Source organism: Gopherus evgoodei, chromosome 2 (genome assembly GCF_007399415.2).
Source record: "Gopherus evgoodei ecotype Sinaloan lineage chromosome 2, rGopEvg1_v1.p, whole genome shotgun sequence".
In the NCBI taxonomy this organism is placed as follows: Eukaryota; Metazoa; Chordata; order Testudines; family Testudinidae; genus Gopherus; species Gopherus evgoodei.
Window position 1 is genome coordinate 281,709,061 of NC_044323.1, and position 27,181 is coordinate 281,736,241.

The 27,181-nt window shown below is 41.9% G+C and overlaps 1 protein-coding gene across 2 annotated transcripts in view; it reads left to right on the forward strand.

Annotated features, from left to right (window-relative positions):
* Positions 1 to 27,181, forward strand: part of TG (thyroglobulin) — a 211,619-nt gene that overhangs the window by 83,826 nt on the left and 100,612 nt on the right. The window contains exons 30-37 of one of the 2 annotated variants that reach the window (XM_030553857.1): positions 1,465 to 1,602; positions 3,796 to 3,972; positions 4,897 to 5,008; positions 6,497 to 6,576; positions 8,176 to 8,313; positions 14,204 to 14,269; positions 24,908 to 25,042; positions 26,567 to 26,731. In XM_030553857.1, coding sequence (XP_030409717.1) covers positions 1,465 to 1,602; positions 3,796 to 3,972; positions 4,897 to 5,008; positions 6,497 to 6,576; positions 8,176 to 8,313; positions 14,204 to 14,269; positions 24,908 to 25,042; positions 26,567 to 26,731 — 1,011 coding nt within the window. The remainder of the gene's footprint in view (positions 1 to 1,464; positions 1,603 to 3,795; positions 3,973 to 4,896; positions 5,009 to 6,496; positions 6,577 to 8,175; positions 8,314 to 14,203; positions 14,270 to 24,907; positions 25,043 to 26,566; positions 26,732 to 27,181) is intronic. The other variant, XM_030553858.1, reaches the window with a different exon arrangement.

A 27,181-nucleotide genomic window follows, 5' to 3' on the forward strand; every position in this document is an offset into this window, starting at 1 on the left:
CTAAAATGGTAAAATATGGCAAACTGTTACTGATTTACCTCATATAATTTGCATAGAAGACGAACTAAAATTCCCATGTAACTGGCTAAGCTCCCATATGATTAGTGGAACACAAGTCTAGACTTTAAAAGGAGGAATAAAAACATTTAAAACATTAATTGAAATTCTTTTCCTTTACCCGCCAAGACTTGAGTTCAGGGCCTTGAGGTTCTACATTTTCCCTGCAAGGACTGACAATATCATTAAAACCTAAAGTAATGTAAGGAATGCAGATTTCTGCACTGTGTTTTAGGGATGAGTCATATCAGCTACTCTTTCAAGAGGGGCTGTCCATAAATTATTCAATACGTTTTTGGTGATTTTTCCCCCCCGAGACCCACCCACCTCTTGTAACTTTTTGTAACACTGAAACAAACGCACACATTTAAGGACCCACTCATCCCCTAAAGTGTTACATAATTTATGGACAGCTTCAGAGAAATCTAGGAGGCTGAAGGGTTGGGTCTTGACAGGTAACGTGCTAAAAATACAGAGTTATTGAGAAATCTGGGGAAATATCTGCAAGAGTGAGACTTTTTATTACAGCACGATCATGTTTAGAACATATGGCAACATTTATGAATATTTTATGACGAGAGAAAGTGAATAGACACAGTAAAGTATTAGTGTTTCTTTGGTTTTGTGTTTCAATTTTTCGCTATTTTAGTGCTTCATGGATTAAATAACTGGGAGTCATACAGGGCCAAAATAATGTGCGGTGTGTTCTGCTCCTCCCTTTTGACAAATAAGAGAGTGGTTATTGACAAACTGGAAGGAGATCAGTGGAAAAACAACAAAAATGTCCCAAGAGTTGCATGGGCTAATTTAAGGGCAATAATTGAAAAGAGACAAAAATAGGTCAGGGAAGACACCACAGTCTACACACATTTGAAGGGAGCACATGCCAGGGATAGAGAAGAATTACTTAAGATGGTATGTGGGGGTATTACTGGGAGATATAGGATTAAATTAATAAAAGGAGCATTTTGGCTAAGTATTGGGGGCGGGGGAAACTTGCTAATAGTGGGTTATTGGATAACTTCCCAAGGGAACTGGTGGAAATTGCGTCACTTCAGGTCATTAAAATTAACTTGGTTAAAGTACTAGAAAAGATACTGTGAGGAATGATCCTGCAATGGATAAAGTTAACAGAGAGATGCTGTGATATGAGCATTTTGTGCTTTATTTCAGTCCCTTAATAGACTCTTGGGGGAAAAAAAAAGATTAAATCCCAACCCAAACACAATTCAAATACACAGGTATTATCCCTGAGGCAGTCCTATTTAAAACCAACCTGGATATACATTAACCCTGGGAAAAGGTTACAGCTGACACACTGTGAAATTCAGAGTTTTATGTATAAATAATCTTAACGTATCCCAGATTGTAAATAAATCTTGCTTTTTTTTTTCTCATGTGGATCAGATTCTGTAATGGAACTTTTTTCCCTAATGAACAACAGTCTGATACAACTAGACCAAAGCCGTTCCCTTCCATCCCAGCAGTACTGGCTCTTCAAACATAAGTACTCAGCAGACCAGGCGATGCTCTGGTGTCTCACACGTAAGAAATCATAGAACTTTATTCTACATGCTAGTAGAGAAACAATAATTAATCAGCAGTTTCGATAGCTACCATAGTCATGGGTGTTAGAAACCGCAGCGTTTATGGATTTTTTTTACAGGGAAAGCACAAAAATTCAAATAGGAGTCATGGGTTGTAATCCCTAGTCTCAATGAGAAGCCACCCAGCCCATGATGAAGCGGGCAGGCTGGCACCACTCATTTGCCGCTCAGTGGCTTTGCTGACTGTGGCAAAAAACTAACTCATTGCTGGTGCATCTTCACTAGCGGTAGCAGCAGTGGAAGATATAGTGTGGGGTAGACAGTACCCAACTGTTCTTACTACCAAGTTACATGACATCCTGTTAAAATCATCTGAGTCCTGCCTACACTAGAGCTGTGGAGCTACACCAGTGGTGAAATCCAGACCATGAATTTTTGTCAGGACAGGCACAGTTATTGGTAAAAACTTGAGTAAATCCCTTATCTCCTAAGTAAAGAGAAGGACAAAAGTCATGGACTAATGCTCAAAAGTGTTTGTTATAAAAGGTGATGATATCTCCAGTTTTCCATGATACTGGGGCTCAGATATGGGCCTGATGCTCCTCCCGTACTACCGAGTAACTCCACTGACATCGCTGAAGTTACACTGTGCGGTAACAATGGGGTAAGAGAGAGGAGAATCAGGCCCTGTGTTTGTTTATTGCCCGTTCATCCATTGTGATGTCTCAAGTGCCGGATTTTAAGACATTAAAACACCAAAGAAACGTGACCTGCAAATGAGGAAAAAATGCTTTGCGGCCATGTTTGCTGTTTTAATGATGCATAAACAAATCCTGAAAGGTTTCTTTTAGCCACAGTTTGACCTGGAAATGGACTAAAAGGTCATAAAGAATAAAGAAGGCAATCACTGCATAGTGTTCTCAAGTCATCTTCCTGGCACCTGTTATCCCTCTGTTATTTAGCTCTGCAAGACATCATTCAAATCAAGTTTATTGTCTATAGTACATATTTTATGAAACACCACTGGCATTGGGGGATAACTTATTTCCATATTTTGGAAGGATAGGTTGCTAAGTCTCTGGCTATGTTTACACTGCTCCATAGGCCAGACTATGGAGGTATAAACAGCAGTGCACACCAAAGTGCTGTCTTGTAACTCTCCCACATGGATGCTGCAGGTGTGAACTAAAAGATTCCTGGATCACATTAACATAGTCCTGTTTAAAGAGGATTGTAATACCTTGAACTAGGAAGCTTTTAGTTTGCACCCGCAGCAGCCAAACGGGGGAGTTACAGAGCAGCACTGTGATGTAGACTTCTATACAAGCCCATGTAGTCTGAATTGCAGGGTCATGTAGACAAGCCCTCTGACTAACAGGAAAACAGCTACTAAGAGAGATGCCCAACACTATAGATGTATTTAACTTTAAGAAGTCAATGGGACTACTCACATGCTTAAAACACTTGCATAATTTTTGCAGCATCAGGGCATCAACCCAGTAGCACAATAATTAGCAAACTGGCTTGATCAGTTTGTTGTTTTATTTTTTTAAAGTGCATTAGAGCCTTGGAGTTTTGCAAAATTCCTCTACTATAGCAAGGAAGGAAGGCAGCCAGCCAGGGTGTGAATTTCAAGGTAAACCACAAAAAATAACCAACTCATATGGTCAATGTGCATAGAAGCATTTTTAGTGTATGAGAGAAACTCTCCAGAAATAATTTTACAGATTTTTCATAGGACATTCTAGAAAATGTTTGCTGATACTGCCTCTTTTATTTTATAAACCAGAAGAAATATGCAATTGTTATTGTAGGTTTAATATATTGAATTAGTTTGAAAATCCTCATATCTGTTTCTTGGGTGTTCTGGTCCCTGTTTTATTAAAAGATTGCCTAAAACAAAAAAAGACTGTGAACCAGGTCCTACTCTCAGCTTTTCCTGTGTAAACCTGGAGTAACCCCACTCATGCCAGGAAATTATTCCGAGTTCACACCAATTAAAAGAAGAATTTTTCCCTATTTATTTTTCTTATACAGTAATAGCATAATAATAACAATAATACACACTTCAATAAAGAGTATTTTTGCTAAAGGTTTAATATTAAGAATTATAAACAAGTGAGAGATGGGAATGGAGAGAAGAGGAACACAAATAGCTAAGTTTATAAAACTGAGCTGCTCTGCCTCTTAGGTTGTGCACAAGAAGATGCATTTTGTCAGCTGGCTGCCCTTCAGAATACCACAAGCACATATTTTGCCTGCACACTCTATCCAGAGGCTCAGATCTGTGATAATTACATCAACCACATCCCCAAAAACTGTCAGACAGTATTACCCCAGCAACTGCAGACCGTGCATCACAAAGTAGGTGAGCTTTAATTTCTGTGTTAAATTGGATATTTCAGATGGATGTGCGTTGTATTCCTGGCGGCATCGATCAGCATCTCAGCTTTTACTTTGAAGGATGTCAAATGGGAATGTAGGAATGTTATGAACCGCAACAAGGAAGACTAGGTGGCTCTGGATATAACATGAAGTAGCAATGAAAGACTAACATTAGTAACTGAAAGGCATCATGGCTATGTGATGGCCAGTTGCTGGTGATCTCCCTTCAGTTCCTAGTGGAAGGATATTCCCAACGCATCCCAGTTAGCATCTATATCAGAGGAGCCAAAGGAAAGTGCACCAGGAGTCCTCAGACTTTTCCCTAGTCTGAACAGTATTTGAATATGGAGATTGTCTTTGGGATGTCTCCCTTCCCATTCACAATCATTGATGGCAACTGCAGTAATTGTGTTAACAGAAAAGTGTTTAAAGTATTTTTAGCTTTCTTATTGCTTCCAGCCCCATAATATTGCTCTGTTCTAGATGAAAGAACCCAACACCCGAAGTACTGAACATTGACTCTATTAAGAGCCAAAGGGAAGGGGAAGCTGCAGACACTACCCACTCTGCATTCTCCCAGTCTACCCAGAGATGCTGCATTCAGTGTGAAGTGGACTATCTAATTCAGTGGACTGGAATCACTTCAATACAAGTCCCTGCTGGCCTGGGAATTCAGAACCTGAACTTGACTCCCCTACTTATCAGCCCATCTTTCTGCCATTAGAATGCCTGTTGGGCATTCATCCTGCATAGAAAGAAATCTAGCTGTCAAACATGTTGCTCTAAATTTATTTTCCAATACACTGAGAAATCACCGCAGTGTCATAGAAATGTAGCTTTTTCCCTCCTCTTTATGTTCGCTTAAATCATTTGAAGGAAGAAGTAACTTGCCCTTTGATGTTTTCAGTCACTCTAGAAGGGGCTGTGAAGAGCTTCTACACACGTTTACCGTTCCGTAAAGTAACTGGAGCCTCAGTGAGAAACAAGATTGACATGAGCGGAAAAGCCATTTCCGATGGGTACGAGCCAACTCAATTCCGTTTTGTTAGCATGTGGCTTTGGCTACATCCAGAATATCAAAACCATATCATGTAAATTGAGAGGATCAGGCACATTCATTAAAAATATTAAAGAGCAGTATATCTTTTTGGGAGAATAACCAATATATTACAAATATTAATCACACAATTTTAAGTGAATTTATAATATATTCATTGTATTATCTAGTCTGTATAATACGATATCACAAAATCAGTGATTGGCTGGATAGGACTGTTGTCAAAAATGCACACAATGCATCTATGCTAATGTTTCCCAGTACAGTCACTGTTCTAAATAACAACAGCTGAGCTTCTGTACATACAATATAAAGAACTAGAGGGTGCAGTGTGAGTTTGCAGATTCTGCAAACTCCTCACTGCAGTGTATTGGCTAAACCCTTGGGGCCTGCAGACCTAGGGTTGCCAACAGTCTCATCTTACAAGAGAAGTCTCTTATTTAAAAAGAAAATTTCCCATCCCCTACTAAATCAGTGCAGGATGCCTTTTATCCCGTACCTCAACATATTAAAATATTATCATTATGCAAAACCAGTTTTATTATGACATTACCTTCCAATGAGATAAAGTTTGTAAAATTAGAGAATGTAGTAATGCAGAATCGGTCCCAAGATTTACAGAACCAATGTATGTATAGCACAGCAGTTCCCCAACCATGGAGCGCGGACCCCTGGGGGAGCACGATAAGGTTATCGGGGGGCATGAAGACCTGATGGGGCCATGCTGAAAGGGTCGTCAGGAGGAGGCCTGTTGGCAGGGGAAGCTGAAGGGTTCTGTGCAGGTGGTCTTGGCTTCCAGGACCAGGCTCCCTGCCCACCTTGTTCGCCCACTGCTGCAGCTGGAGTAGCTATAGACCAGCAGTTATGGTTGTCTATGAGAGACATTGGCAGAGACTCTGTGAGCAGGGAAGAGAAGGCTACACTCTGGGAGAATTGACCCTCCTGGCAGACAGAGCCCCTTCCTGAACCTAACCATTCAGTGCAGCTCCAGGGCACACAGCCCCATCCACTTGCCCTGCTAGACAGAGCCTGTGCAGGGAAAGCAGATGGGCCTGTGCTCAAGGATTGGAGTCAGAGAGGGCCATTAATCACTGGTGCATCTTTCCACTCTTGTCCCAGCCCTGGCCCTTCAGTGCTGCCCTGTTCACTTTCAGAGGTGGGTCCCAGCAGCCAAGAGTGCTTGCCTGTTGCAGGGAGAGGAAGATTTCCTCAGCTGCCACATGGTTAGTACGCCCCACTCTTTGTAGTACTGAACTGTGAGCGCCCCACCCCTGGCCCAATATCACAGGCTATTCCTCCCACCGAGGGGTGCTAGGAAAACAGTTCTGTATTTTTGAACTACAATATTGGCAACCCTAGGCAGACCCCTGCAGGAATTGTGAACAAGGCTATAGTTTCAACTAGCTGCCAATTGTATTAAAGTCTGGAATATTTTCTTCTTTCCGGTTAGGTTTTTTGAGTGTGAGCGCCGATGTGATTCTGACCCCTGTTGCACAGGATTTGGACTTTTAAATGACTCACAGTCAACAGGTATTCTTTACTGAAGCTGGATTTATAGAGTTCATTTTTCAGTCTGTGTCCGTTACATTGAATGTTGCTATTCTTTCAGCTTGAGGTGGCCAGGCTAAAGCCCTCGCCAAGCTTATCAGCACCCCTTCAGAACATTTCTGGTGACAAGCTACTCTCTCATACTCTGCGGCCTGGTGGCTTGGGCAGTACCCATGGATGTGGGAAACCGGCGTGCAAGGCCCTGCTGAGCCTGATTCAGAATGGTCAGGGTTGGAAAATTCTCCTCTGAATTAGGCACAGCAAGGACTTGACCCTGAGTCTCCCACATCTGGGCTGACCAGATCGCAAGTGTGAAAAATCGGGATGGGGTGGAGTGGAGTGGGTGCCTATAGAAAACAAAACCCCGAATATCAGGACTATCCCTATAAAACTGGGACATCTGGTCACCCTACCCACATCCCAGGCTACTGCTCTAAACATTAGACTTTCAGGCATCTCATACATGCACACACACACTTCCAAATTTCAATCAGAAAAAAGACATTTCCACACAATTCTGTTTTCACAAAAACATTCAAAGGGTCTTGTCTTTCTTCCAGTGCAGAGCAAAAACAAATTTTGAAATGGAATTGTCATTCTATAGACAGCTCTGCTTCCTATGTTTCAGCCATCTACCAGAGCAGTAAAGTACTTACCAGCCTTAGCTCCCATAAGTAACATCTCATAGGAATAGTTTCTTAGCAGGGCTATAGCTTTACCAGTATTTCACACAAATGGATAAAGTGGTATATCACCCATATCCCCACATCCAGTACTAGCCCCACTCTAAAGACTTTGGCTGATTTCCAAAGCATCTCAGAGAGCTAGACACCCACACCCTAGTGAAATTCAATGGGAGTTGGGCATCTCATTTATTTCTGTGCTTTGAAGAATTATTTAACTTTGTCTTCCTGTGTTCTCCCAAGCATGATCTTGCACACATTTTCAAATTGTCCACTGATTTTAGGTGGTCCTCATTTTTGAGAGTATCTAGCTTGAGACGCCCAAGTCAATATTTGCAGACTTGGGTGCCTAATGGTTTACAAAAACATCCATGTGACTTATAGCTGGTTTAAAGTCAGAAGGACGTAGGCTCCTAAGTTACTTAGATGTCTGTGAAAATTTTACTTCTCAATTCATATTTAGGCGCCTAAGCGAGTGGCCTGATTTTCAAAAGTACTGACAACTCCTCAGTTCCTGCTGAGGTCAGTTGGAAGTGCGAGGTGTACAACACTTCTGAAAATCCTGCCAATTTACAATCAGGCCTGGTTTTGAAAATCTTGGTGCTGGGCCCTCCGTTACTCAGAGGCGCTGAAAAGTTAGTTGAGAGACTCCCATTGACATCAATCGGCTTTGGAACCAGCCCTAATTGCCTGATAGTGTCCCCACTGAAATCAAAGACAGCTTCTTCATTAACTTCAACGGGAGCAGGACCTAATGGGTCTTTTTCTTCTCTGATTTCTGAGCCAAAGGGACTTTCATATAATACTTAGTGGAACCAGAAAATATTAATTTTCTTAAAAATAGTATTTAAAACAAAATTACCATGGTGATTTCTGTAACTGGATATTTTCCTGGTAGGTGGTGAGGTGCTCTGCTTGACTCTGAATAGTTTAGGAATCCAGACCTGCACTGAGGAAACAGGAGGCATTTGGCAGATTTCCGATTGCAGCTCTGCAGATGTCAGAATATATCCATTTGGCTGGTATCAGAAGCCTGGTGAGTAGTGCAGGTGGTCTGCCATTTAGAGTGTCTTCTGTGTGATGTTATTTATTTGCTTTATAATAATGCTTAGAGGCCCCAGCCAAGACTGGAAAACCATTGTACTAGGAACTGGACAAACACATAAGAGACAGGCCCTGCCTCAAAGAGGCTACAGCTAGAGGAGGCAGACAAAGGATGTATTTTTATCCCCATTTTGCAGATGGGAAACGGAGGCACAGAGAGGTTAAATGAGTTTCCCAAGGTCAAACAGAAAGTGTGTGACAGAGCCAGGAACTGAACAAAGGTCTCTTATATCCCAGTCTAGGCCCTCAGTTTAGTTACAAGACCATACTTCATTCCCATCATCCAGATTATGCTAAGGTGCAGCAGTCGGTAAACCGCACCAATCTTAGAGGACATACTGGGATATGTGGAGGCCAATATTCTCTTATCTAGGTCTTGACTTTTAAACCACGAAGTCAATTGGATTTTTGTTCCTCTGTTTAGTGAAGGCAGGATTATGTCCGGAGTTTAAATACCAATAGTACTGTATTTCTAGTGTGCATTGAAATAATTCAGCCATTGATAAAAGCTAGCCTATTTAGCTGAAGAAAATGTTTCCAGAAGACAAGAACAGCACAAAGAGGTAAGATGATTAGAACTGGTCAAAATATATTTTATTTTCCATAAAAAATTTCAACAAAACTAAATATTATTTCTGATGAAAATTTTCACTGAATTAGTTTAGGGTCAGGGGTTATTTGTTGTTTGTTTTTAAAGAAAACTCACAACCCCATAATTTTCAGTTTTGGAAAACTAAACCCAGGATAATTTAGATTTTTAACAACTCCAAACCAAACACTTTTTTTTTTAACAAAAACATCAAAAATGTAAATGAAATGGAAATTTTCTTGGGAAAATGTACATTTAATCAACAAGCCATTTTTTTGTCCAAAAATAAAAAAGGTGGAAACCTTTCAGTCAGCAATAGTAGTAATCAGTTTCAAGCTACCCAGTAGCTCAAAAATATAATTTATGGTGTTTTTCTCTACTTACAGAGCAATTCGGTGACAGTCACATTTCTTTTAGATAGAGAGAACAAAACACAAGAGAGAACAAAAGTAACATGGCTGCCAGTCATTAGCACTTAGATATTTAAGTGCTCTGCACAGAAAATATGGACCTAACATTTCCACTGCTAAATGACCCACATAATGCAAAATCTTTCTCGGTGACTTGCAGTTACTCTGCTTACAGTAACTATATTGGTGCACTAGACACCAAGTTTGTAAAAAAATGTAGAAGAATTTGGAACAGCGAATTCCTCTTGTTCATTTATCTGGTGGAAAAATATAGTCATGCGGCTTTTTTACTTATATATTCCAGAGGGTAGGTCCCAGGGAGGATAATTTCTACTTCGGTTAGGGTGGGGCAATGGCAGGACAGGGAGGAGTAGAGTAACAGGCTGGTGCATAGGTGCTGGAACTAGGGGTGCTGCCCGGCGGTGGCTCCAGGCACCAGTGCTCCAAACACGTGCCTGGGCCGTCAAACTTCAGGGGGTGCCCTGCTGGTCCCTGCAAGGGCGGCAGTCAGGCTTCCCTTGGTGGCTTGCCTGCGGGAGGTCCCCGGTCCTGCGGATTTGGCACTAATTCAGCGGCGGATATGCCGAAGCTGCAGGACCGTCGGACCTCCCGCAGGCGTGCTGCCGAAGGCTGCCTGACTGCTGTGCTTGGGGCAGCAAAAAAGCTAGAGCTGCTCCTGGTGCTGCCGCACCCTCTTGCTTGAAGTTTTTCCATTATATACATGATTTACCATTTAGTTCAATAACTCTCAGCACCCCTGCTATATGAATTGTTCCAGAGCCCCTGGAGTGAGTGGTCTCTTGCTGTTCACCTGTTTTCTAGGAAGTGGACCATCTGACCTTGTCATAGTATCTTTCCCAATTCTGAACCTTAGCGTCCAAAATATGGGTACTAGCATGAATTCCCCTAAGCTTAATTACCTGCTTAGATCTGATAAGGAATTCGAGTGCCTGATACACTCTGATTCCCCCAAAACCTTCCTGGGGACCCCCAAGACCCAGACCCCCTGGATCTTAACATAAGGAAAGTAAACCCCTTTCCTCACCGTTGCCTTTCCCAGCCTTCCCCTCCCTGGGTTACCCTGGAAGATTACTGTGATCCAAACCCCTTGAATCACAACACAGAGAAAATAGGTCTCCTGGAGAGAGAGACTGATTCACGCTCCGTGAATCTAAAACAAAGGGATTCCACCCTTCCCCTCCCTTCTCCTTCCTTGTTAAGTACAGACTCAATTCCCATGAGCCTCAACAAGGAAAAAAAAATTAGACAGGTCTTAAAAGCAAAACTTTTAATAAAAAGAAAGAAAAAAGTAAAAGGTCTATCTCTGCAATTTAGATGGTAAAAAGTTACAGAGTCTGTCAGCTTAAGAAATTGGAGAAATAGCCCCCTCCAATACACATTTGCACATAAAGGAAAACAAATAAAAAGACTATACCACCTTTCTACCTTTATACTTACAACATTGGAATAGAAGATTAGAGAGCCTGTAGGTACGTGTGGTCACTCTCAGAGCCCAGAAAGAACAAAGTAAAGCCCAAAAAACACAAACAAAGGCTTCCCTCCGCCGAGATTTGAAAGTATCTTGTTTCCTGATTGGTCCTCTGGTCAGGTGTTGCAGGTCACTGTTTGTTAACCCTTTACAGGTAAAAGAGACATTAACCCTTAACTATCTGTTTATGACAGACCTAATCTGCAAACAGGCCGGCTCCAGGCACCAGCATTCCAAGCAGGTGCTTGGGACGACAATCTGCAAGGGATGGCAGTCCCTGTGTTTTTGCCCCCAAGCTACATGCCAAATTGCCACTGCAGACCGCTGGGGCAGTCGATGTACTGTTAGGGCAACATGTGCGTTTCTGCAGCGGTGACAATTCGGCGGCAACTTCTACGTTCAGCTGTCCACGGCGGCGCAGCTTCTGTCTTCTGTCTGAAGAAAGAAGCTGCTGCCGAATTGCTGCCGCTGCGGAAACGTACGTGCCATCCTAATCACACACGGATTGCCCCCGCCGTCCATGGCGGCAGTTCGGTGCTCTGCTTGGGGTGGCGAAAACAGTAGAGCCGGCCCTGTCTGCAAAGTTCAGCTCCAGAGCTGGATTCAAACTTCCCTGGATTCAGGGAATGTTTATAGATTCATTCACAGATTCCAAGGCCAGAAGGGATCATTGTGATCGTCTAGTCTGACCTCTTGTATAACACAGCCAGAGAGAGGCCATAGAACTTCCCCCAAATAATTGCTAAAGCATATCTTTTAGGAAAACATCTGGGATCTTGGTTCAGGCTCATTTCTGCATACAAATATTGTTTGTACATTTGGTTTTTTTGTGGTGGTGGGAAACAGGGAAGGAGGGATAGTGATGGTTTTTAGGAAGCCCTGCTTTACACTAAAAGTCTCCGCCACCCTGAATTCTCTGTGTGTGGCCTAAAAAATATACGCCTCAGACCTTAGAGAACACGGTGGGAGATTTCTGCCTGCTGGAGGGGTGACTGAACTCTGTTAGACTTGCAGTCTCTCTTTTAGCTTTCTGAACTAATTAGAATCCTGCCTGCAGGTGGCTGTTCTGCATGTACCACATTGGAGCCTAAATTGTTTGTTTTTTCTTTGTCTTCTTGGAAAGTATTAAATTATTTTGAGCAACAAGCTCTGTGCTGTCTGACTAGCTGACCACAGCGTGTGGGTGGGGTTCCACTTTCTCAGGCTTTCCTTCAATGCAGCAGAAACACTAAGAGAAAATGGAGGTATGTCTGAACCCGATCCTGCTATCATTACTCAAACAGACTACAGTGGGATTAGTTCCATAGAGTTTAAGGCAGAAGAGACCATTCAATCGTCTAGTCTGACCACAGCCCATTTAATATCACCACTGTATTCAGCCCAATAGAGGTTTGGTCATGTGGCAGAGGGGCTACTGTATCAGGGTCTACTGGATATGCAATCCAATCTGTGTGTGGGCCTTTGCTTCTGTGCAGAATTCCACTGAAGACAGGGCTCCACAGGGGTGCAAGGGCCTGCTGGAGTGGATCAAGGTCTGCATTTGTACCAAATGACAGGAGTAAGGACCCAATCCTGCTCCACCCCTGTTGAAGTCAATAGAGATTTTTGCCACTGAATTTCATTGAGAGCAGGATCATACTGCCCATTGCTTCATTACTGCTATTTTTAAGTCTAGTTCCTTTCTCCTCTGTAATACATAGAAAGCTTTTGCTTCTTGTCTCCTCTTTCTAGTGGAGGATGTTGAGCTAATTATCTGAAACAGCATTTGAAAATCCTTCTCTGGCTGACTATTGACAGCTTTGGTTATTAGAACTGAAATAACTGAGCGACGAATTTACATTATGCTCTGCATTTCACTCATCTTGGGCATTGAAATTAGGCCGGTTAGTTATGGTTGATGGTAGATTTTCATTGTTTGGTTCTCATGCATTGGCACAACATTTAAACTATAAAATGTGCTGCAGAGACCAACTCTGCTCCGGCGGGGAGTTAGTCTAGATGGCCCAGTTGGGTTCCTTTTATCTCTAAATTCTAGAGTTTTGCCATAGCATAAAGCCTAGTGGAGGCTGAAGGCAAGCCTGCTTCCATGTTCCAACTGCATGGAGCAGACACAAAATGTCCTCCTTAGTCTTTTGCAGCTTGACTGGCAAAAAAGGCAAAGGATTTGTCCCTATTTTGTAGGTGCCTTGCTATCTCTGTAATAATCTGTAATTCAACTGAAGTTAAAATGACTCACTCTTCCTAAAGGATCAGAGGAGTAGCTGTGTTAGTCTGGATCTGTGGGAATTCACCTACGAAAGCTCATGCTCCAATATGTCTGTTAGTCTATAAGGTACCACAGGACTCTTTGCTGCTCTTCCTAAAGGGTACGTTATTCTAAGAGGGCAGTTAATTTAAAACTATTAGCTATTTGTCTCAGATAAATACATGAAAAGGTGCATCTGTATCCTCACACCACCACTGTGAGGGAAGGAAGTACTATTACTCTCATTTTACAGAGGGGAAATTAATGCACAGAAAGGCTATGTCACTGAACAGAGGCTTGAACTCGCATTTCTCAAGGCCTAGGCTAGTGCCTTAACCACTTAGCCATCCTTCTTCTCACTAACAAGTACCACCGTTAAAGTCCAAAGGATTTTTCATTTCATTCACTTCGAGTTTAGGCATTATATGGCAGTTCCATCAATGGAAACTGTCACTTCTTATTGGACAAAGGCACTGCAGAGAGGAGCCTATGGCGCAGGCCAAATGGGGAGCCGAAGAGAGAATGGAGAGAGCTGCATTTCTTTTTGATGGGGAGGAAGTTTTAATGCGTTCCCACTGTACCATGCATCAAGACAAAAGTCGGCACAGATGTTAATGCAAATCAAGATATTTGCAGACAAAAATTTGTATCACTTGTGCAGGTGTGTTCCGGCTCCAGCCACCAGAAGTGGAACAATTATGATGAAAGTTTTGAGGCTGAAAAAGAAAGTGTAAAGTCAGTGGCTGAAATCTGGAGGGTCTTACACATGACAATGGACATTTGCTCAAATAAAGTCTTCTGGCTTTAGCCCACTATAAAATATTTATTTTGCTGCAGAAATTTTGCTGAAATCTTTATATATTTCATGGTATGTTGGCATGCAAATAAAAAAGAGCTAAAATAACAGCAAATATGAACAAGCTCTGCAGCCTAAAGCCACTGTTTGGGAAGCAAAGATATTAAAGTCTTTTGCGTTGTGGATGTGCAAATCCCAGAAATGAAGTTGCAGGTTCAGAGATGATATAGTTAGATTTTAAAAAAATTGTCTGCCGTACATCGTTATAACAAACTGTCTTTTTTTTTCCCAAGCAGCCATGACGAATACTATACCCAATGTGTGCCCTCCTGTTCTGTTTCCTCATAGCCCAGAGAACGGTGAGTGTCATAGTGTATTAGGGCAAAGAAAAGAATTGAGGAAATGTGTAACCTCTATTTTTCATGCTCTGCATAACAACCACTTGTATAATGATCCATTTATGTTTCCCTATTTTACACTGTACAGCTATAGCAAGTAATTTCTTTCTTATGTATCATTTAACCAAAATAGATGAGCTATTGGCTGGCATGATTAGCCTGTGCAACTCATTGCCACAAAGGTATTACTGAGGCCAAGAATTTAGTGGGATTCAAGAAGGAATTAATCATTTGTAAGTGGAATGGTATCTGTGATGGGTTGGATCACAGAAAACCCCTTGGGGCTGCCAACTGATGTGCTGAGAGACTATCCCTGAGCCTGTTTCCTCTGGCAGGTTGGGACTTCAGTGCCCTGCCTGGTTTGAGCTAGACACGCTAGCCTGCTGCAAACCCAGACCCAGGTCTGAACCATGTCCTCTAACTGGTACGTTCCTAGAGATTTAAAGCGAAAAAGCAGTAATTAGTACTTAACAATTGTTTATAAATTTACCCTTGCATTTCTGTGGCTAGGACTGGCATACATTTGTGAGGGGAGGGTAACATAACTCATGTCAATTATATTGGACCTCTTCCTGAACTCTGTCTGAGGGGTATTGTACCACTATCTCCTCCCTGCATTAGGGAGTAACCATGAGGCCTTTCTCAGCGCTTCATGTGTCTATAACTTGCCATAAGGACGCCCAATTACATTGAGTTATGCTGACTCCGCTCACTGACTTGAAACACACAAGGTTATTTGTTTACCCCAGATTTTTCTTAGCTAGGTATTGTTCTCTATTAGCTAGCCCCCATGGCCCAGGCCAAGCTGTGGACTCCAGGCCTATATAAAAAGTTCTTAGCAGAAACTGCAGTTAAAATTTTACATCCACATTAAATGGATTATGGCCCTTCGTAATGCCTGACTCAAATGGAGAGAGAGACATGGTACCAGTAAGATGAAAAGGGAAGTCTGTAAAACAGTGGTCTGACCAGTTTTAATGTGTGGTGTTGGGTGTTTGACAGCAAAGAAGAAACATGAGCAAATGATCTGTTCCACTGAAACGCAAGTGTTGAGATGAATGAGTGGCGTAAGGAAGAAGGATCATGTCAGTTGTGTGTATGTGACAGATGTGTTCAGAGTAACACCCAAAAATGAGGGAACGCAGACTCAGAGGGTTTATTCATGTAAAGTACAGTCCTGACAACAATGTGGGTAAGAAAGTCCAACAGATCAATACTGAAGGAGGAAGACAGAGAGGCCGACCCAAAAAGAAGCGGTGGGATGTCATAAAGACAGACATGTTAGCATGTGGTGTGATGGAGGACATGGCACTAGAGGGGGAGGGCTCGTAGTGCAGAGCCCATTTGATGGGATTAATGGAAGGGAGAGGAATATAGTAGCCTGTAATGACTGTACACAATCGCAACTCCAAGTTGAAATCTGTTTTATTTCACATAAAGTGTTGCCTTTTTTAAAGATTTGCTTTGAATCAGGGAAGAAAGGCGGTGGTGAGTCAGGCCCTTCTCCGCTTTCTTCTTTTGTTATTTCCTGTGATGGTGGAAATAATGTGACAAAAGTTGCCTGATCAGTTGGTTGCATATTAAATTACATTGATCATTTAGAAATCCCAGTGAACACCCTGTGGTTTGACACAATCTCTCTTGACTATGGAGAGATCTCTTTAATGGATGAAACTTAACTGCTGTTTGTTGGGACTTCTCAGTTGCTGTCTTCCAGAAATGCACATAGACTGTCAGCAGGTATGGGCTTTGCAGAAATGACTTTCCGTAAATAAATGGCATTTCTGGTCAGTGCTGTATATAAATGGAAAGAACCTGATCAACTATATCATAATAAAAATACATTTAGCACCAACTACATTTAAACTTCTCTGCCACTGACTCGCTGTGTGGGCTTGGGAAAGTCATTTAAGCTCTTTGCTTCCATTGCTCTGTCTGGAAAATGGGGATAATTATACTGACTTAGCACACAAGAATTAGCTAATGTGTAAAGCACTTTGTAGATATTTAAAGCAGTGTGTAAGGCTAAAGGTTTTTTAACCATATTATTTAAACTTGGTTGTAAGGTCTGTGTAGACGTGGCTGTATAACGGAAGGAAAAACAGGTGTCCGGATGGCATGATACAGAGATGACTCCTTTGGTGAAATACTGAAGTGAGCTAATAAGGGTTTCTAGTGGATCAGTGTCAAGCTGGAAAATTCCATTCCTTTACAAACTATCTTTTCACCTGGAAATCCAGAAAAGGCAGTTCTCTTTTAAGCCTTCTCTTCCTCCCCTTGTTAAAAGTGGTACTAACCTCATCAGCTTCCTTTTTCATTCTCTTGTCTTAGTGCAGGGAGCTGGAATTGATGACTTCTTGAAGTCCTTCCAGCCCTACATTTCTATGATCCTACAACCCATGATATTTAAACATTTGCATGGTCAAGCTGGGAGGGATTGCTAACACTTGGAGGACAACATTAGAATTCAAAACAACCTTGACAAATTGGAGAATTTGGGCAGAAAACATTTCCCCACTGTGGTATCTGAGATACTGTGTTTTATTTCTCTATTTAGAATAGGATATAACTAGTTAACTACATATTTCAGACTCCATGACGTAGTGACCATTAGTAGATGTTCATTTTTTTAAATGGTGACCTCTACATCTATATACCTTGTCAGTCTTTTTTATACAGAAATATGATAGTCATGGCCAAATCAAACAGGCCTTGCTTAGTCCAAACTCAGGTAAATCTCCCACTTACCTCAATGTACAGTAAGGAACAGTCCTACACTGGCTGGGAGATGGTCTAGATGATTTCTTAGGACTTTTGCCATCATCTCCATCTTCTATGGCTCTATGATAATGGGAGATTTTCCCCAAGGAAGACCTGAATAATGGCTGTAAGGTTTGGCCCCATGAGAATACAGCATGTATTTTCAATGTGTTACTCCTCCCACCTCAGTACACATTTTTAAAAAATGTGGATGCACCACAGCATCCAACCAGAAGAGGGAGCAGTATGTTATGCTGGAGACAGCCTGAGTGAGGTCATAGGAGAGCAGAAAGCCGAGGTGAAATTTGCTCCTCTGCAGAGGGCTGGCATGAGCAAGCACCCTTATGTCTTGCTGAAGCTCACAGAGATGTAAGTGGTGCATAGGCTTTGTGCTGACCCTCTGCTGTGGGATGAATCGTCTACTTTGTGAACTAGCCTGAAATTAAAGGGCCTGATCCTGGGAAACCCGATAGTCCTTATCCTTGTAAGCCGTGCCATTGATTTAACTGGGGCTGCACTGCCGAGAAAGGGCTTCTCACTCGACTGCCAGGTCCAGAGAAAGCAAAGGGATTGTTGAGACAGCCTGTCAATATGTGGCATTCTGCCACAAGTCAGCAATGGGAAGTAGTGCAAACCTGGGCGCGCTGTACAAAGATTGTTCACCCCCCATTAGTGCCAAAGCCTGTCTTATACTTACAGGTGTTAAATTGGGTGACACTGAGACACTTTTCCATGTTAATATAGGCCCAATCCTTCAATCTTACTCATATGAGTAATCCTTGTTCACATGTGTTATCCCTCTGACTAGTTGTATCGTTAAGGATTATTTACACAAGCAACAGTTTCAGGAATGTGCCTAGAAATTATTGAATTGAATTGGTCTGATGTCTTCTTCCAAATGCTGTGGGTATATCAGAGGTCTAGATACGATAAGAACCTTCCCTTTCTTGACATTCTCCTTCAATGTTAATGGCACTTTCCTTGTTGTAGTTTGAAGAGTTGGCGTTTACTCTTTTTAAAAAACGTCTGGTGCACTTATGTTGTCCCATGCACCACTTACTATAACTGACACCACTGAAAGGACACTTGCTTCCATTTCACATCTGAGCAACATCGTTACTGTGCTTCTCAATGCCATAAATAACATCTTTGTGTGTAGGTTAAAGTGATTATAGTTATTATGTGGTAGGTTTAAGAAAATGGTTCATTCAGATTCTTTCATAGCCAAGTACGTTCACAAAAATGTGACCTGAACCTATTTTTAAAAGGGAAGTGAATCCATGCTGCATTGATGTTTGCCAGTGAGCTGGTTTTGGAGAGCAGTAGAATAAAAGCATTTGCTGAGAGGTATCACTATTAGGCCTGAAGGCATATACTGTATGCTATACACCAACTGTGTTGAGTTATCACCAAGTGTTTCCTACCATTGAGATAGATAAAGTTCTGGACACCTTTAAATCTGTATTTTCGAGTCAATTGGTTCTGAGAGGTGGTAGTGGTGACTAAGCCTTAGCCACCTTCTAAGCAGGGCCGGCTCCAGGCACCAGCTCAGGAAGCAGGTGCTTGGGGTGGCCAATGGAAAGGGAAGGCACGTCCAGGTCTTCGGCAGCAATGCAGCGTCAGGTCCCTCGGTCCCTCTCAAAGGGAAGGACCTGCCACTGAATTGCCGCCAAAGAATGAAGCGGCGTGGTAGAGCAGCCGCTGAAGTGCTGCCGATTGCAGCTTTTTTTTTTTCCTCTTCGCTGCCTGGGGCAGCAAAAAAGCTGGAGCCGGCCCTGCTTCTAAAACACAAACCAAACTGACTCTGACGTTCAAAAAGGTTGGATGCCTTTTTTTATTATCATGCATCCTTGCTCTTCTTCCTGGTTCTGCCTCTGGAAGCAGAGACCTTATAATGCTATGGGAAAAGCTGTTCCCATTATCTTCCCGGCCAGAAATCTCTCAAGACAATTTATTTTCAACTCTGTGTTGCAGAGTTAGGAGGAAGATGCTTTGGAAAAGCATTTGAAGTGTTATGGCATCAAATCTCTGAATTTTTTGAGATTTGTCCATCACTAGTAAAGAGAGCTGAAACTTTCGTTCATTATAGTCATCTTAAAGAACCCTAGCTAATGCTGCTCTGTATCAATAGTGATAGTAGCAAATGTTCCATTAATTTGGCTAGTCTGAGTAACTCAGATATTGATGGTTGTGTAATTGTTATGTTAGTGCTTAAATAGGATGTGACATAATTTAACATCATAGGATTTGAAGTGCAGATACCATAAAATCATGTTGTAGAGAAAATATCCAGTCTATCTGATCTGGAACTATGCTAAGGGGGTGACTTGCAGTAATCTTGTGTGCCCTACGTGAGGTTTACATTAAAGTTGTTGAGCTTTGAAATCTCCCTTCACTATGTTTTAAAATGAACCAGCCAACTTTTAGTAAGAAAGAGCAACTGTAAGAAACAGGGTCTTGTTGCAAAATTCAGACAGAGATTCAGAACACCCCAAAGTCCAGGGGGGGTTGGATTTAGGATTTAGGCTTGATCCATTGCTGTATAATGATAGAGGTCACTTGCAAAATTCAGTTCTAGATGTGAATTTAAAACACCCCAAAGTTTTGAGATTGCTTGCATCTAGGTGTTCAGTTTAGCCCAGTTCAAATATAAGGACTATTTGTGAAATTCAGAGTCAGGTCAGAGTTTGTCTTTCTAACATAAATTAGGCATGTTAGCTCTAGGGATTTGATTGATGGCCATCTCTAAGCACATCAAGCATTTTTCTCTGAATTGGACTCTATTCATTACAGTGTGTGTGCCTCTACTTCCACACATCAAGGGTGGGATTGTCCAAAGCTTTGGTCTATCATTGACTTAACTGGGAGCAGAGAGAGACCAGAACTGAGTGCTTTTGAAAAATTTATATGGAGATACACCTAGCTCATAGAGCTGGATGGGACCTTGAAAGGTCATCAAGTCCAGTCACTTGCCTTCACAGCAGGACCAAGTACTGTCCCTGACAGATTTTTGTCCCAGATCCCTAAATGACCCCCTCAAGGATTGAACTCACAGCCCTGGATTTAATAGGCCAATGCTTAAACCACAGAGCTATCCCTCCCGTCTAAACCATGCACACCCTAACCATAAAACATCTGGAAGACAGAAGCCTTCTCTGAGACAGCTATAATTTTTCAATAAAAGTTACAGAGCTGGATGGATTCAGACCCGTATAATTATGCAATGAAAGCAATTGCTAGAATGTGGTTAGAAAGAGTAGCATCTCATCTATGTATAAAATAGTAACTTCCCATCAGGTGCACTGTGTACATTCAACAAAGCAGCGCTTTTATGGACTTGTGTGCCTTGTAAGATATTGAAAAAGCAATTTCTGCATGAGATAAGCTTAGATCAGACTTGGGAAGGCCTTCCTTGGGGTGATATTGGAGAGTGAGTGGGAATGAACCATGGACACAGGTTCATTCCCACCCATGGACACCTGCCAGGTGGAGGAAAGAAGAAGACTACTAATCGGCTAAGTCTATAGCAATGTGATCAACAGCACAGCAATGAAATGGGTTCGTCCCAGAGTTCACACCATGTTTGTCACCCAAATGGTCATAATTTTGCAGGTTATCTGTACTTGGCAGGGAGACAGTGAGATGACAAAGCTGAAAGTAATTTTGACAGATATTATTTGAGAAATGGAAAACATTCCCATAGTGGTAAAATGGAAAGGATCAGACATGAATGACGCAAGGGTCAATTCTTTGAGGATTAAAGCAAAGAACGAGCAAAGATTGTGCCTAGAAAAGGACACTCTTCATATACCGTGTGCGCCTCTTGTATCTTTGCATTGTGCTTGTGTGGTCTTTGCGCTGTTCCTAATATGGGTTGCAAAGCAGCTGCTGAATTTTCTGTATTTTAAAATGAAATGAAATGTCTGGATCACTCTCTTTCACACACGATCACGCATGCACATACAGGTGGATAAAGTCTATTACCCATTAACTTCTAATCAAGATAAATACACCATTTGTATTCCTTGTTTCACTTGGGATACATCTCCACAGCAACTAGACCCCCAAGGCAGGCCAATGCCGGCTGACAGGGCTCGGGTTTCAGGGTATTTCATTATTGTGTAGATGTCTGGGCTTGGGCTGCAGCCCTGGCTCTAGGAGGCTGCGAGGTGAGAGAGTCCTACAGCTTGGGCTCCAGCCCGAGTCTTGAAGTCTACACAACAATGAAGCAACCCTGCAGCCCCAGCCCACGAACCTGAGTCAGCTGGCGTTGGCCTGCCATGGGTTTTTTGTTGCTGTGTAGACAAACCCTAGGAATAACCTCGCACCATTGCTGGGAGATAACTGTACTGTGCAAAATTCGACACTGGTAGAAATCCTGAGTAACTCCATTCACTTTAATAGAATTACTCTGGAACTATTATGCATATTTTATAAATGGATAAACTGAGGCACTCAAAGAACATATGACTTGCCTGAGGTCACACAGTGGACATTATGGAAATATAATTATCCTAGCGAAAATAGCTTCCAACCTCAGCAATACATTCCAGACATGTTGACTTAAAATGGAATCCAGACAAAGCTCTCTTTTTCAGAACATAAGTAGTAATTTGAAGCTTTGTGTCTGAAGCTAGACAGATCACCAGTTCCATGCTGTCAGAACTGGATTATTGGTACTCTGTGCTCTGCAAAGTTGAAGCATAATGATTGTGTAACAATCTGCAGCTTAAGCCACATTGCTAAAGAGCGTCTTTTGTTCAAACAACATCAATAATAATAATAAAAACAGCATTTTTGAAAAATTATGTAGTGGGAATTGGAAAAAGAAGTCACTAAAATTTCACCTAGAAAAAAATAAGACATGGATTTCTAACAGTGCAGGCAAATAACTATTGGAACAGATTATCAAGTGAAATGGTAAATTCTGCATCACTTGCAGATTTTAAATGAAGACTCAATATTTTTCAAAAAGATATGCTCTAATTCAGCCACAGAGTATTGGCCTAGATGTAGGAACCACTGGGAGAAATTCTTTGGTCTGTGTCATACAGGGATCAGACTAGATGATCATAATGGTCCCTTCTGGCTTTAAAACGATGAAGTCTTCTGAATTGTAAAAAGTAAGATTTGCCTTTTGAGTCCTGTCATTGGGCCTCTGAGCTTTTTGCCTCTTGTTCTGTCCAATACTTGGTGCTTCGAGCGAAGCTGAAAACCAAAGTATAGTGCACCTGATATGAAATGCAGGGACAAGTTCACAATCCCACTGATTGTATGTCTAATGATGGCTACACTAATTTGTAACGTTAAATAACTCTGTGTTCTTTCTTAAATATCACTACAGTACCAAATTAACTGGCTGCTATTTTTAGTTAATTAGGGACAATCAGCCTTCATCGTCATGGGCACTGGTGCCCTGAAGTGCAAGAAAAGCAGCATGGTTCCAAAGTGTGTGGAAGGAAGATTAGTGGAGGTTGTGTATGTGGCACACAGCTCTTCCTGCACTCCCTGTTCACAGTTGGCGACGAATGTGCAGCACAGACACAAACAGGCTGAGGGAGGGGTATGGGTAGGGTATGAATTCACATTACTCCCTGATAGTGGAAGCAGAGGACCTGCCGAAGCATCTGCAGTCTCAAGGCTGAAATGACAGCCACGGCACAGCTTTGCAGCAGCTCTTTAACGTGAGAGGTGCAATTCATTCTGTCTGATCTTTCCATGGAACCCCCGTAGGACAGCCTGACCATGTGGGCTTCAAACTTAGCACAGGATTTGTCCTTAATAACAAGGGACTTTTAACAAAGTATATTTTGGTTTCATAATCCAGTTTAATAAATTGCATATTATTCTGAATTCACAAACTGCACCTTCCCCTCTTGGTTTACTTACATAGTTCAAAGGGCAGTGTCAAGATGAAACTCTGAGCTGCGATATTTCTTCTGTGTTATTCATACCATCTTAGATAAATTCCTCTATTACACTGTGAACAGTGGAATAAGACCAATCTGTCAGTTTCACTTCCTTTTTCTCATGAACTAGCAAGGTGTTTCACTGCTAGGGTGAAGAACATGTAATAGCCCTGTTTATGTGAACTACCAAAACCTTCAGCTAGAAGGTGCTTTGGATGATGGAGGAACCTGCTGACCAACTTAGAAAAGGCTCTCTTCCAGTGATGGGAATCAGGAGGAGAACGCTGGCCATCTTTACAGACTGGCTGTCTTTAAACAGTCTAAATCCAATCTTTAATGCCACAGCTGTAAAATTGCATCTTGCATGGTAGGTGAACTCAAACAGCAGGCATTGCTGTTCACCAGCAATTGTGAGACAGCAGCTGGAACAGTGTTCCTCCACCCTTCAATTACATGGAGAGGGTAGTCCCAGGCTTGCCGGACCCTCTGCTTTATAACCTGCTGAACTGGTGAAAGAAACCAAAGTAATTAAAGTCCCAACCCATATTTTTTTTTCTATTTCTGCATGTCAGATTCTAAAAGACCCACATAAGTTATTTTTCTCCGTTGCATAGGAGAAAAAATTCTGAATGTGTTGAGTGTTTTCCTTTGAAAACTTCTTTGAAAAATGCTGAGGCCAAATTTAAAAACACACAAAAAAAACACGTGCCTAAAGGTTAGCTCCTAAGTCCATATTTAGTTGTGGGCTTGATGAAGGAATCCCTGTCTGAAATTCTATGGCTTACGTTATGTGGAAGGTCAAGTTTTGAGGATAAAAACAGTTCATCTGACCTTGAAATCTATGAATCCATGGAAAACTCCCATTGACTTCAATGAGAGTTAGAGCAGATGCTATATATACATAAACTCAAGATAAGTCAAGGGGTAAAATTTTCAAAAGCACCTAAGGCCAGGTCCACACTACAGCGTTAAATCAATTTAAACAGCGTTAAATCGATTTAACGCTGTAACCGTCCACACTACAAGGCACTTAAAATCGATTTTAAGGGGTCTTAAAATCGATTTCTGTACTCCAGCTAAACGAAAGGAGTAAACCTAAAATCGATATTACTAAATCGATTTAGGGTTAGTGTGGACGGATATCGAAGTTATTGGTCCTATTCTTTTACTGAGCTACCCAGAGTGCACCGCTCCAGAAATCGATGGTACCCTGGGACCATGGACGCACACCACCGAAGTAATGTGCCCTAGTGTGGACACGTAAAATCGATTTTATAAAACCTGTTTTATAAAATCGATTTTACTAATATCGATTTAAAGCTGTAGTGTGGACGTAGGCTAAGTGATTTAAGAATGCAAGTCCCATATTTAGAAGTGACTGAAAGTCTGAAGGTGTTATGAAGGCACAAAGGTGCCTAACTATGCAGTTAGACACCCAGCGGGGTTTACAAAAGCTCTTAAGTTAGTTGTATGCCTAACTCCCATCACTTTCAATGGCAGTTAGATGTGGGGTGACAAGACAACAAGTGTGAAAAATTGGGACAGGGGATGGGGTTACTAGGAGCCTGTATAAGACAAAGCCCCAAATATTGGGACTGTCCCTATAAAATCGGGATATCTGGTCACCTTAGTTTAGATGCCTCTCCTGCTTAGGTGCTTTTGAAAATCTCATTAGGCACTTATCTATATCTTTAGGTTCCCTAACTACCTTCATAAATGTGGCCCTCAGTTACATTTGAAAATTGAACTTGGTCTCCTCAGTCACTTAAGTTTGCTTTTGAAAAGTTTACCCAAGATGTTCTCAGTCAGCCCAGAGGTAAATCAAGGTCTGCTGATGCACCATGCCACTTTTCCTCCTTGAATAGCTATTTCCTCTGAAGTTTGTGCTGGTCTGCTTATTTTGTTTATTTTCCTATGCTTTGTCTCATAGTGCCTTTGGACTCCTGGCTGCTCTTGGGTGCCTCCTCAGTACTTACTGATCCATCCATCTTAAACTTTGACGTTGTACAAGTCAGCAGAGAGATTTCTGATGACCTCTCCACTGCTAGAGATTTTTGTCTGTCAGGTGAGGAACTGATTTTCTTATACTGAAGATAGCTGTTTTCTTTGGCTTTGTAGAACATGATGTACTGACTTATGACAATGAAGCATGTTGTTGAGAACAACTGATTTTCTTAATAACTCTCCCCTAGCATTTCTTGAATTGGGAAGAGGGACCTGAAATCATTTTCCTAATGAAAGGCCTAACAGAAATTCATTTGGTGGAGCGGCATACTTTTCAGCTGCTTTTGGATAACTTTAACGCCTCATATGCATCTACTAGCCACCATGCTATTTGATGAACAGCAACAAAATGTTTGAGGAGCTGATGGGATTAATTTATAAGTAACAATTAAAAGATAACTGTGTGTAACTAGGCTAAAAACTGACTGAGACAGATGTGACAACCGCTTACAACTATTTGAAGGCTCCAGGAACTGTTTAGGATGCCACAAGGGCAGTAGGAGGTATAGTTAGGAGTATTGGGTTGAAATTTAGCAGAGGTATGTTTAAGCTGAGCCTGAATATCAGAGACAAATCTCCCCAATGGGAACGCCTACTAAACAGTATATCAAAGTCTTCTCTCTCTAACTTCTTATGCTCAATAAACCTTTATTCCCAACAAGTCCTGGGAGAGGGGCTAATATGAGAAGAGGAAGCTCTGAGTTTGAATAAAAGCTTCCATTTGCTGCAGAAGGCTCTTTCTCTGCAATATCATCCCTCCTATTGTGCAGCTGGAGGTGTAATTCCCAGCTCGGGTAAATGTTCTAAAAATAGCAGGGTAGCTGCAGCAGTATGGGCGGTGGCTTAGGCTAGCCACCTGCATACAATCCCATCTGAGTTCTAAAGTACATACTTGGGTTGCTAGTTTGAGCCATTTTACTGTGTTAGCTCAATCAGGACTAGTGCGTATCTGTCAACTGGAGCTGGGAATTATACCTCCGAGCTACAGTGCAGCACTGGGCTTTTCCATTTATTTTTTTATTAAATACGGTACTTTTAACCACTGGAAAGAGTGATTTCCAAAGGCAAAAGATGGCAGACAGTGGATCAGCTCCATTTGAAAGTCAAGGGGAGTTAGGAGCTTCATTTTCCTCTGTGCCTTTGAAAAATCTCCTCTTAAATTGTTTGGGAGGTTTGATATTTTTGGGGTGATCACAAGTCCCGTTTTGGCTGGGACAGTCCCTTTTTTAAGCCCAATCATCATGAATTTTTTGGTAAATATGGGCCTTTGTCCCATTTGCTTTTACTGACTGGATCAATTGGCAAGAGTGAATGAGACAAATGACCACTTTTGCCAAAAAAAAAATGGAGTGTGGAGGGCAAGCAGTGATGCCAGGGTTCGGGCCTCCCCCGCCTCATGGGGCAGGCAGGCAGGGCTCGGGTGAGTGGCTCAGACCAGCCCCATGTTGTGGTGGAAGGGCTCAGACTAACCTCAGGTGGTGTCCCATTTTCCTTTTGGGAAATATGGTCACCTTAGATATTTTGAAAACATGTGACATCCTCTTTTCTTTCTCTCTGTCTATCTGCTTGCGATCTCTCTCCACAGCCTGTTCAAAGAACCAGTCCTGCACAGTGATTACCCTTGAAATCCAGCCATCAGCAATAAGATGCATCTTCTACCCTGATACACAGATATGCTCACATGGCCTGCAAGGCCACAGCTGTCAAGTTTTACTCAAGGAGCCAGCGACTTATGTCTATAGGAGGCAAGGTAAGAGCAAGGCAGTACCATATTGAAGTAGGCTCCATTGTAGAAGCTTGTCTGGTAGATGGGAGAATGGTAGAAGCAAAGCACTAGAGTTGCTACCCATCTGATTTGTATGGGATGGTCCCAGTTTGGGTGGGGTTGTTATGCTGCATCCAAAAAGCATGTGAACACCTCCCAAAATATCTTTCATGGTGAAGCCCAAATCATCGTCATTATGATGTCGCATCACAACAGTGGGGTGCAATACGTTAGGATTATGTGAACACCTCCCAAAATATCTTTTGTGGTGAAGCTCAAAATCATCATCAAGTCAAAAAGACTTTGAACAAAGGTAAATCTCTAATAATTTAGTAACATTTTCATCAGTACCTAAGTACTTAGAAGCCTAAGTTCTGTTAACATTTAAAGAGACAGTGTCCATAAGGCCTAAATTTCAAAAGGTATTTAGGTATT